General features: G+C 35.4%; 1 protein-coding gene across 1 annotated transcript in view; it reads left to right on the top strand.

Annotated features, from left to right (window-relative positions):
• The window catches only part of LOC114533262, a 62616-nt gene that overhangs the window by 22869 nt on the left and 26225 nt on the right, over positions 1-13522 (top strand). The window contains exon 21 of the mRNA XM_028554764.1: positions 12934-13455. Coding sequence (XP_028410565.1) covers positions 12934-13455 — 522 coding nt within the window. The remainder of the gene's footprint in view (positions 1-12933; positions 13456-13522) is intronic.

The raw sequence follows: 13522 nt of genomic DNA, 5'->3' as shown, positions 1-13522 counted from the left end.
AAAGTTTAAAATATCATATGCTGACCCGAACCAAAATTTTAATTTAGCCAATCGCACGTTTGCAGCCATTTGCTAGTTACCACTTTCAACTCGTTTTAAACTCACGCATGCGCATAACATTGATTTTGCATTCCCGGGCGTTATTAAAATCTCTGGGCGGAATTAATACCTTCGCCTGGCACTTCGCGCTGGGTCAGGAACTACTGTGTAAAACCTTCGTGGTTCATCCTTTTCTGCGCAATGACTCTGGTGAACTGAAGTCAGAGGATGTTTTAATGCTCTTGGTGTTCCAAACAAAGATTCTAGATCGACGTTTCTATATTAATTTTTAATCTATCTGCCTACATGTTTTTCTATATAATTATTATACCTTAGATGTTTCCTTTTGATGCAACATTCTAACGAACGTAGCTTGCTTTTCAGGATTATCTATTTTGTATAATCTGAAGCTATAAAAATACAAAACAGTTTACGATAAAATGTACTATAAAATTTAAGTATGGTTAAATGTCAACATATAAGTTAAAAGGCTCACATTGTCCGACTACGCCCGTTTCATTTCTTTAAATAACAACAAAACTATCAAATTTTATGCATGCGAAATAACATTCTTCTTAAGATATGCCCGCCATTTTGTATCTATCCCAGCATACTTTTGGCGACTAGACCCAATCTCTTGTAACGCAACACTAGATAACACAACATTTGTAATAAAGGAATCAATCATAATCATACTGAATTAAAAATTGAATGATAATTTTAAAGTTTGAGAGCTACAGTGTGCAGAAATTTAGATTAAAAATTTTGCACTGATGCATGCATTGATTACACTCAATTGCACTTTTATTAACTGTGACATGTTATTCAAGATCAGTACTTCTTTCTTTTTTTTAGATCGTTGCCAAGTACCATATTTATTTTTCTCCACGTCATCGGGGACCCTATCGTATAATACGGAAGAATCAAATGGAAGTGCAAGCATGATTGATAATCGTGGAAATTCGTTATTATCATATGATAGTATCAACAAACGGTTGTATCTCTATAACGATGATAAAAAGGAAATTACAAGTTATTATTTAGATGGTTCAGATTCTACTACAAAATCACTCAGTGACGTTGTCGTGTTCGCTGTTGATGGAAGAAGGAATGTTATTTATTATTTCCACTCACTTTCTTCAAGAATGGAGATATACAATATAACAGACGGTACAAAAACCGAAGTCGTTGGTCTCTCGGGTATATCGAGCGTTAAAGATTTGGAAGTCGACCCAATTAACAGGTTAAAAATCTCTATAAATCATTATTATAACAACGCTTCCAGCGGTAGTTAACATAGCTTTTATAGTTAATTTGATATTATATTTATGATAATATATCACCCTAGCTTTATTAAAGTCTGACGTTGCATAAAATAATTACGCGTGACTCCGCAAAACTGATAAGATTAATAAACCAATAATCACACTTCATTTGCATCAAACTTTTGCATCGAGCTTGGCGTCGATGAGAACGCTCTAATATCGTTTAGCTATAACTATATTCAACCTAAGATAGTTTATATATTTTGTCTGAACAGCCACTTTTTCTTTATCCATGCAGTTATCTCTACATAGCCAGAGCGGGTGATCCTCCCATCATTCGATACAATCCAGCGGATGAAACCATGAAAAATTTCAACTATGTTGATGGATCAGCGCAGTCAATATCTGTTGATGCATACCATAACGTCATCTACTGGGTAAATTTCCAAGATGCTCTTCACAGGCTTATGAAAACTTCGCTGAATGGACAAACAATCGCCTTAAACATTACGTATACAGGAGGTATTGAGGTGACTTCAGATGTGTTAAACTTGTATGTTCTGGACAAAGAAAACAACGCTATCGACAAGTATATAAAATCTACCCTCGAGAAACCAGGAAATATTACTTATCATGCTGAAATACATGACCTGATAATCGCATACGGTTAGTTTTATTATATTTTTTTCTTGCTTAATATTGATCCAATTATGTATAAGACACAATTGTTTATTAAGGCTTTTTAATTAAAAAGTTTAGTCTTTGTTAGTGAACTATAGGGAGGACTTAATTAGGTTACTAAAGTTATCACAACTTTCTAAAGACATATATTGCTCAAGAAATTGCATATGTATTTTTGTGTTGCACCAAAGGTGTCAATGAGTGAATGTTTTTTTATTATTATTATCAAGATGAGAACGAATGTTGTATTGGAAATATCTGCCATACAAACTCTACCTGCTCAAATTCTCCTGCCAGCTTTAACTGTTCATGTAACGTTGGATTTAATGGGAATGGTACCGATTGTCAAGGTACGTAATATTTTGTATAAGAACTATAAAGAAGATTTATACTATGATTATTACACACAATGATAGCTTACAACATAATATCAAACGATTTTAGTAACTGTATTTTTTTTAATTACTTTTTGCTATTTTCATGCAAACATTTGTGAAAAAGAATTATGACTCACTGATCAATCATGTTAACAGTGAACCTGACGATAATGGGAAACAACGATTCAGCTCCAATATAGCTATTCTAATCCAATATTGGGAATTTAAGAATGACGTTCATATTTTATTGCTAGCTACAATCCACCCATCGCGCATTTTCCCCCAGCCATGGGAACATGCTTATGATTGCTGTATTTTCATTTTTAGATGTTGATGAATGTACAGGGGTCGATAGAAAGTGTCACGAAAATGCAACCTGTTCGAATTCAATAGGTTCATTCAGTTGTGTTTGTAATGAAGGTTTTTCAGGAGATGGTTTTGACTGCGAAGGTAAATGACAACAATTATACGGGCTGAATCCACAATAGATCGTTTTTGTTCTTTCATATATTTTTATATTTTTGTATAGAAACAGAGCTTAGGCAGATAGCACTTATCAATATCTGAATATTTCTCACGTTCTACATGCGATAAGCCGAATTCAATGATTTGATTATTCAGGAAAACAACTGATAAAAAAAGCATTACTTTCGCCTTTTTCCGGCAGTTTTCCGCTGTTTTGAAATTCATGCGAAAAACCATTGACAACCACTTTATTACAAGCACTTATTTATTTTGTCACATGCACATGCAGATACGACATTCATTCCATCCCCACAAGATACGGTAAATTTCAATACAGAAACTTTCAAGCAAAGAGTATACAAGAAAATAATAGAATAAATATTAATTTGTTATTTCTTTACCACACGTAAATGCGGTAAATACGGAATTTGACTATGTAATTCATGGAGGAACGGAGATCATCCCCCCTCAAGACTCCTCCTCCCACTCAACTTCCATGTTTCACCTTTTTTTTAGCTTTTCCGGTCATTTCAGGCATTGCATTGACAGCAGACTCAATTCCATTCAGAAAAAAGAGGCTCATAAAATTTTACTTTTATTCTTTTTTAGCCTTAAATTGCAGCAGTCTTGTCTGTGAACAAAATGAAATTTGTGCTGAGGTAGACGATATAGTAAAGTGTGTTTGCAAAAAAGATCACCGAGGGCCTAACTGCGATTTGGGTGAGTTCCTTGTCTGCCTTTTTTAAATTACTATTTTGACTGGAGCATAATTTGTTTTAATGTTACAACAAAAATATATCAACATAAATATGTTAACAAAACATCGACCAAGCTCGTTATAATATGAGCAATATATAAATTGAGTAATATGCGTTTTTCGAGAGATAGATAAAAATTCTTTCAAGTAAACCACAGTAGATTCAATTTTTTCCCTGTTGATTAGTAAATAAATATCTTTTAAAAATTTTTGTGTTTTCTATTTCTTACAGTCGAAGCGACGTGTGTAGCTCATGGAGATCCTCATTATAGAACATTCGATGGAAAACGTTTTGACTTCATGGGTAAATGCGAATATGTTCTGGCTAAAGACAGAGTAAACAACACATTTGAAATAAGACAAGAAAATGAACCTTGTGGAAATGGACTAGTAACATGTACAAAATCATTAACGGTTATTTTACCAATGGTAACCATCAAACTCCAAAGGGGCATGACGTGGGTTAATGGTGAAGAGGTCACGTTGCCAGTTAACAGCTACCCGGGTAAGGTTAAACTTACATTCCTTTTCGGGCAAAATGGATTTCTCTCCATTCCTACCATTTATTTCGATAAAGTGCACTGTGTGAGCCTTTTTTCTCTCTATTTTTGGTATTTATGCAACTGTTTTAGATCTTTCATGGTAAAGTTCACATTAATCCCCTCCCATCCCCCCTCAAGTATCAGTTCGTGTAAACGTCTTTTAAATAAGAGCTAGGTCTACATCAGCATAACCCCATATTCTGAACTGTCCCTCGGTTGGAGGTGCCTATTGTTGCCTTGTACCGCTACCTGTTCGATTTGGCGTCTGAAAATGTTTGGGTTTTTTTAAAGAATCGAACTATATTAGGTTTTGTTTTAATCAAAATGCATTTTAAAGCTTTCCCTATAGCCACTCATGATTAACGTGTGGACTGTAGTGACTAAGATAAATTCTCTTGAAATTGTTAAGGCGTCGACATCAGTGAACACGAAGATCAAACATTGGTCACAAGTGATTATGGTGTGAAAGTATTTTGGAACAATGTCTACAACGTACGAGTGGTTGTTGGAGGTCGATACTTGAACAGAACATCAGGTTTATGTGGTTATTATAACGAAATGAAATATGATGATTTCTGGACGTCTTATGGAACAATCGCAACTGATCCAGTAGAGTTTGGAAATTCTTGGAAAGTCGATCCTACATGTGAAAATGCAACTACAGTGGATCACCCATGTGACGCCAATCCAGAGAGAAGATTGATAGCACGAGAGAATTGTTCAACATTACTTAAACCACCCTTCAGTAATTGTTCCAGTTATATCAATGCAACTGAAGAAGGATTTATTTCAGATTGTGAATATGATATGTGTGCTTGTGAAGATGATCCTGTTGTTTGTTATTGTCAAGCTCTTGAAGCTTATGCTGATGATTGTTCACCCCATGTTGATATAAAATGGAAGGAATTAAATGAATCTGCAATTTGTCGTAAGTAAAATTTGTTTAGAGGATGGTTTCCGAGCCTTTCGCATTACTATTGTGTATTCCATGGGCGGAAATGTGAGTCAGTGTGTATTATATACGTGGTAATTTTGAGTATTATTATTGTATGTTTACAGCTAGAATTGTGTTTCAGTTTGCATGATCTGGAAATGGTTTAAACATAATGTAAATGTAATATTTTAATGAAATAGAAAAAGGAATACATTTGGTTATTGGTTTGATCGACGTCCTTTATAGGTACCCCATGTGCAAGTGCGCCATGCTACAATGGAGGAAGCTGTACAAATCTTGGCTATTCAGCTTTTAAATGTAAATGCCCTGTTGGATAAGATGAAATTAAAGGTAAAGGCCTATATAAATTGCCGGTTTGAGCGAGCGGAATTTTACGATATCGTTTTGGTCGGTGCGGACAGATTCTCAATCCTGACCTCCCGGCCAGTAAATATAACACTTTATTGTATAGAATAATTGTATACAACCGTCTCAATATCATTATAAGTTTAATTTTATTTGCAATCCTCCTTTGTTAATCTTTTTATATTATTTTCTAGATCGCTGTCAAATACCATACCTATATTTCTCAACATCAGTTGGGACACGGATGTATAATATAGAAAACACTTCAATTATCCCAACCATCGTCGACGACAGAGTAAACGCGTTGTTGTCTTTTGACGCCATAAACAAACGGTTGTACCTTTATGTTCAGTCTGAGGGATTGACAAGTTTCTATTTGGATGGTTCCAATTCTACTACAACGTTAGTCACGGGTGTAGAGTTTTTCACCGTGGATGGCAGGAATAATTTGGTATATTACTACTATACAATTACAAAGAAAATAAAAACAATCAACATGACAACTGGAGAAGAGGGTGACGTTGATGACGCTTTATCATCTTTGACCAGCATCAAGGATCTTGAAATGGACATGACTAATGGGTAATAATTTATTATCACCAACAGATACAGCTACTTCTCAAATTGTTCTTTTTTTTCTATTGTGTTACATGATTTCTTGCATATAGAGGTCTAATATTCACGAATGTAATCCCAGCAATATATTAAGTCTATTCCTATTATACGTGTTTTATAATCTCACCTGAATACCTTTGATATAGTAGGCCTAATACCTTAATTTCTTTCGTATATACCTTACTCTTTTGATTTATTTTTACTTTTCCTCTCTGCTTGTATAATTACTAGTATATGCAAAATATGTGGTTAGATGACTAATTTATTTTTATTTTTCACAGCTACCTCTACATTGCAAGAGCAAATGATCCTCCAATCGTGCGTTTTAATCCAGCAGATAAATCAATAATGGAGTTCAATTTTGATGGTTCAGCGCAGTCAATTTCTGTGGATGAGTACAATAACGTCATTTACTGGGCAAACTATGATGGAATCAATCACAATGTTATGAAAACTATGCTCAATAAGCAAACGGTTGCTTTGAATATTTCATATCCAGACGTAATTGACTTGACTTCGGACATGCTTCATTTGTATGTCTTGGACACCAACAACAAGCGCATTGACAAATATTTGAAAACATCGCTTGAAAAGCAAGGAAATATGACTTATGAATATACAATTTTTGATTTAGTGGTTGCATATGGTACGTTTCTATCTTTTCATTTATCATAGAATTATTTGCTTTCTTTTATTACCCAAAACAAAGAGAAACATTAACGGCCTAATTTTAGATAAAACCTGTGGGCATAATGTTTGAATCGAGGGCCGCCTATTTATTATTGTTTGAATATTTAGTACTAGATTTTTCATGCTTTTTTTGTTGACTGTAAAAGTATTTCTCAAACAAATCTTTAGTTATCACCAATCCTGAATAGACGAAATTCAGTCATTCGTTCCCAAGTTATTTAATCGTTCTCGTTAAAGTCACTGGTTACGTACGTGGTAACTTCTTGTTTGTGCCCCTACAAACGGCGTTTATAATTATGGCATAAATTAACCATATTTACGATTTTATTACCTTTGCTTTTTTAAATACAGACTCAGACGAGTGTTGCCTTGATGCAGCTGCTGCCTGTCCCGCTAAATTTTCATGCATTAACACTCTTGGGAACTTTAACTGTGTTTGCAGTGAAGGATATGTTAAAAATGGCAGTGATTGCGAAGGTAGTTAGCCTATTCTCTTTAAATGGTAAATTTGTAGACAACTTTGACAAAAGTTTGCCACGCGAAAGTAAAGTACAGAAAACCTGAACTAATGTGAGAAGCGTAAATCAATTCTGTGATTATTTTCAGCATTATTTGCCAGTAGGTTTACCTAAATATTTCTTATTATTTTATTATTTAGATAAATTATTTTCTCTTTTCTCCACAGCCACCCCATGCTTAAGTAACCCATGCTTAAATGGAGGAATTTGTACAGACGTTGTTGACTCATTTGAATGTGAATGTCCTTCTGAATATCGTGGTGATAGATGCGAAATCGAAGGTAAAAGAAATTTAAGCTCTTTCTTGTTACTCGCTAATCACACTTATCTTATTGTTTTCACCACGGTGCGGATCGCGAAGAAACATAACGCATGCAAAAGTGTAACTCTCATCTAATAATGGCACAAATCAAGTTTTGGCTTCCTTTCAAAAGATTTGTTATACCCTTGCTTGAACATGTAGACTGTGTGCATCTATTTTAACGAATGAAGATTGATAGCAGGCCCTAATTATGAGTCGTGACGTACTAAAATCGCACATTCCGTGGTAACTTATGGTGCCATCGCGTTCTGATTGGTTAAGAAACAGTGCCTGGGCAAGAAGGGAGGCAATGATACTGTTTTAAAAAAGCAACCTGCCGTGAAAAAAACTAGTCTGCTAAAACTCGCCTTAAATGATTCTCACCAGTCGTGCATGTTTCTGATTTTTTCAATTCCGGAAATCCAAAAAAGTGGAATATTTAGAAACTTTGTAATTATTATAATTATACCCTTTTACAGTGAAAAACTGCAGTAACCTTGCCTGTGGAGAAAATGAAATTTGCATTCCAATAAATGGTTCCTTTGAATGTGTGTGCAAAGAAGATTATGAAGGGCCCGATTGCAAGCGAGGTGAGTGACAAATCTTAACGAAAATAGAAATCATTGTTATCATTGTGATTACATTATACCGTATATAATTGCCGCATAACAGTATCAATATTTTTAGTCAAAACTCAACATAATAATTCGATTTTAATGACAGTCCAGACTAGCTTTAAACTATTGCTTCGTTTTTAATCGTGGAATTGGAGCTCTCCAAAAGCTTCGTGCTGTTTTCTTTAACGTTTTAACTAATGCATTTTTTAGCAACCGCTAAACCAATGTTGTCCAAACTATAACTGTAATAAACAGTTTCAAATAGTTCATTATCTTTATGGTCCCTATTGTGTTGCAATCCCTTGTTAGTCCTCCTTTTCTTCATATCCAATAATTTCATGCTTCAAAGATTAAACAGCAAGAATTAGCTACTGAATTCTATTAAATTAGAATAACAGTAACGATCCACGGAACTTTTTCTAGAACAGGTTGTAGTCGTGAAAAAAATGAAAGTAAAATACACATTAACAAAGTTGCGATGATTTTAGATAATGCTGCTGGATAAGGACCGGTAAACAAGGTGGAATATTTCGTTTTAAACGAGTCGGCATATTTTTACATTTTTCTGAAAAAGCCAATCGGAATGTCTACATTTGTAATACTTTTGTAATACCAATTACCGCAAGCGGTCAAAATTTATGCATTTTGATTGGGTTGCTAAAAATGTAAACAAACTAGCTGATAGATCTAAACCGAAATTCTCCCTTTGTTGGACCGGTAACAATTTTACAGTAACGTTTTTATTTTAATGTTTTGAAATTATTGTTACAGTTAATGCCACCTGCAAAGCTCGAGGTGACCCGCACTACTCGACATTTGATGGAAAACTCTTTGATTTCATGGGAAAATGCGAATATGTTCTGGCTAAGGACAGTGTGAACAACACATTTGAAATAAGACAAGTAAATGAAGAATGTGGAAATGGTGTGCCTTCCTGTACAAAATCACTGACAGTGATTTTCCCAAATGTGACAATTCAACTTCTGCGAGGAAGTGTGAAGGTTAATGGCACGACAATCTCATTATCAACAATGTATATGGGTAAGTAAACATGGATTATATTCATTTGTGGGAAACTGTTCCTAGCTCTGTTAGCTCTAACTCTATTTGTGAAGACCTGCGATTATATTTTAAAAGCTCACTCACACTCAAACTCAGTAGGAGATCTCAATTTTCTCATAATTTTCCTGGCGGTATTTTCAAACAAATGGCTTGATTTTTAATCTTTTACCTTAAATCTCTTCATTAATAGAGAAAGAACTTTTTCATTGATAAGTAATAACAAAATTTCTATGTCACACTCTATGTGAGTTAGCTTTTTCAAAACAGGCGCTAATTCTTGATTTTTTTGCCTACCGGATATTAGCCACAAATCTATTCACTAATAATATTTATTCAAATAATGGAATTTAGCCAAAATATCATCCAGAATATTCTTAAATCCTCTATATGTCTGACTATCGGACTAGTATACCGAAGGCCGTGGGTTCAAATCCTGCCGTGGTTATGCAAGTAGAAGAATTTTCTGCTTGCCATGGCAGGCTGCAACTCGGTGTCATATCCTACTAAAATCCTCTATATACTTATATGTGTGTAATTTTTTAAACCGCTATTGTTCAACTTGGGGAAAACCGACCATCCTTCGACTACGAAACTTAGACCTGTGGATAAAGGCGATTTGTGTTTTTTTATTCAAAACTAATCTGTATAACTTGCTTATCGGGACGGGACCTAAAATCCTCGTATTTCTTGCAAGTACTTTTATACGCTTGTAACATCATTATTTCTTTTAGCCAACGGAGTGAAGATATTCCAACCCAGAAGTGGCATTACGTTGGTCGAAAGCGATTACGGTGTCGAGGTTGAGTGGAACAACGTTCATAATGTGAGAGTGACTGTGTTTGGTCGGTACCTGAACAGAACATCTGGTTTATGTGGAACATACAATCGATATCGCGGAGATGATTTCTTGATGTCAAATGGTACAACAACAGACAATGAAGTAGAATTTGGCAATTCTTGGAAAACTGACCCTAGCTGTGAAGATGCAACATTTGTTGATCATCCTTGTACAACAAATCCTGACAGAAATGCAACTGCAAGATCCAACTGTTCAGCTCTACGCGATTCTCCATTTGATAAATGCTCAAGTTATATCAACCCAGACTCAGAGGGTTATATTAGCGATTGTGAATATGATGTTTGTGCTTGTGATGATCATCCAACTGTTTGTTTATGTCAAGCAATAGAGGCGTATGCCGATGACTGTGCCTCGTATGGAGTGAACATTAACTGGTTGAGTTATTCTCAATATCAGCAATGTAGTGAGTAATCAATTCCGTCTTTCTCCGCTAAATGAGGACAAATGTATATGTATTGTGTACTTAGCGACGTCGGATAAATAGAAACTGAATGGGTAAACAAATTTCTAGTAATGGCAGCCTCAGGCATTTTTACAATAGTACAAGTTAGGATTAGGGTTAACCCAATATTTATTCTCTATTCAGCTACTCCTTGTGCTAGTGATCCTTGTTTCAATGGTGGTACTTGTACAAATATTCATAGTAACTTTTCGTGTTCATGTCCTGTCGGGTTTACTGGTCACCGCTGTGAAATGGAAGGTAAATATTTTCAATTTTGTGTTGTTCTGATAGAGCGAATTAAGACTCTTCTGCTTCACTCAGAATGATTTTCTAGCCGATACTGCAAATGTTACTTAATTAAATAATGATTGAATCCTTGATGGCGGATAAACGCGCTGTATGAATTGCAAGGTGATATCCGAGGGATATTAAAGCCTTGCAAAGGATATATATCATTCATTTTCCTGAAGAACGGACAATTTGAATGCTATTCATGCATGACAATCGCAAAGTTTGATCGCGAAAATGCTGTAAAATTCGGAGAGTATGACAAAAATTCGCTGTGATATTCGAATAAAATTCCTGAAATTTTGTATGGCGAATGCAAAAGAATAATAGACCAACTTATGATCCAGACAACAAAAAGGAAATAAATCACCACAGCTGAAACGAGCATACCGAAATTTACTTAGTATAATTGCCAAGTTTAAGCGCAAAATCTTGCGTATATGAATTTTCCAAAAAATTTTCTTAGTTTAGAATTTAAAATAATTTCTTATCTGTCTTGCGTACCGTCCACTCATCTGTAACTAAAGGCTTTTATTTATTATTTTTATCGTAGTTGATGATTGTGATGATCTATCTTGTGGTGAAAATGAAGTTTGTGTCAGAGTTGGAGATACGTTTGATTGCGTTTGTCATCAAGATTACACAGGAGATGATTGTAAACAAAAAGGTTGGTAATGCACTTTATTTTTTGGGAATATTTTTGTTTAATTTTCAATCTTTGTTAGAAATTTAGGTTTAATGTTACTTCGGGTAAGGTGATTCGTATATCGGCGTATACAATTTTCTACTGTTTCGATAATCGTGTACTAGTTCAGTAACATTTGGTTGAAAAGAATCATCGACTTTGCTTCTTTGCTTTAAAAGTTACAATACAGAGGCGTAGTTAGGGCAGGGGCCGAAGGGCCGCCTCCCTCCTCCCTTGGTGAAATTTTGGGCCCCTCCTGAGAAAATGACGTGAATCCTTTTTATGCTGTCAATACCACAAAAAGTCTGTATGTGATCTTGCCCATCGAAATTGTCCATCATTAATGTCACAAAATCCTGCCCAGAATGTTTAGCATGAACCTTCTCTCGAGTCACACTGCCGGTCAGTGGCGTAGTGGAAGAGCGAGGGGAGGCGATGCCCCCGAATTGCTTTTAAGACCATTCTCGCAAAAAGTTTAAATCAGTGTAAACTTGGGGCGAGAAAGTCGTGTCCTTTATGCACTAGATAGACCTCAGAATTCTGACTTTATTCTGCAAAATCTCACCCTGAAAATGCAGGAAATCACATTTGCGGGTCGCGAAGTTTCAAAAATTTTCGGCGGGCCATGCCCCCGGACCCCTAGTATTGCTCACGCCTTCTAGGTTTTTGCTGCCCCTCCATCCCTAATATCCTGGCTACGCCTCTGGCACAATATCATTTTGCTCCAAGTCATGAAACTAGTGGCGTCAAAATGCTTTTCACAAATTGCTGTTGTATGTAAAAATAAATAAATGTATCATGAAAATGGCATTCGTATTATTTTCCATACTTCTTTTTGTAGTGGAAGCAACATGTGTAACTTATGGAGATCCTCATTATAAAACATTTGATGGAAAACGGTTTGACTTCATGGGTAAATGCGAATATGTTCTGGCTAAAGACAGAGTAAACAACACGTTTGAAATAAGACAAGAAAATGAACCTTGTGGAAATGGACTAGTAACATGTACGAAATCAATAACAGTCACCTTCCCGGGTTTAACTATAAAACTTCAGAGAGGAATGACTAATGTGAATGGTGAAGATATCAGCTCGTCGACAAACTACGGGGGTAAAATTTATTCTAATTTAAATCGGTTTACAAAATTTGTTGCATGTTCATTTGTTTCAATGCATTCATTAATTGTGGTTGCTACTGACAAGTATACCGCACACACAAAGCTCTGCCTGTTGCTGCTCAACACAGTTAAATGAAGATCCGTATACGTTTGAATTATAACCTTGTGGATTCCAAATACAAAAACATTTCACGATAGCAACTACTTCAACAGTGCACTATAATTTAACACCTTTATCACGACAAACGAAACAACAAGATAAACGTTTATCATACGTCGTTACAGAATATGAATTTTTTTTATCTTATTCAGCTGTAAATGTTACAATTCATGGCAATGGTAGGACTGTCGTCACAAGTGATTATGGTGTAACTGTGTTTTGGAACAATGTTTATAATGTTCGAATAACAATTGGAGGTCGATACGTGAACAGAACATCAGGTTTATGTGGTACTTACAACGAAATGAAATATGATGATTTCTGGACGTCTTATGGAACAATCGTAACTGATCCAGTAGAGTTTGGAAATTCTTGGAAAGTTGATCCTACATGTGAAAATGCAACTACAGTGGACCACCCATGTGACGCCAATCCAGAGAGAAGATTGATAGCACGGCAGAATTGTTCAACATTACTTAAACCACCCTTCAGTAATTGTTCCAGTTATATCAATGCAACTGAAGAAGGATATATTGCAGGTTGTGAATATGACATGTGTGCTTGTGAAGATGATCCTGTTGTTTGTTATTGTCAAGCTCTTGAGGCGTACGCTGATGATTGCTCTTCCGACATCCAAATACAGTGGAAAAAATCACCTGAATTTGCGATTTGTGGTACGTTTCAAATATTGTGTTGAATTTAGTCGTAGTGGAAGTAAATTTATGGCATGTTTGCGCAAGC

Source organism: Dendronephthya gigantea, unplaced genomic scaffold (assembly GCF_004324835.1).
Source record: "Dendronephthya gigantea isolate DGI-Jeju-01 unplaced genomic scaffold, DenGig_1.0 000088F, whole genome shotgun sequence".
NCBI lineage: Eukaryota > Metazoa > Cnidaria > Anthozoa > Malacalcyonacea > Nephtheidae > Dendronephthya > Dendronephthya gigantea.
The sequence above is the reverse complement of the archived record's forward strand: the minus strand, read 5'-3'. Positions and strand labels throughout refer to the sequence as shown.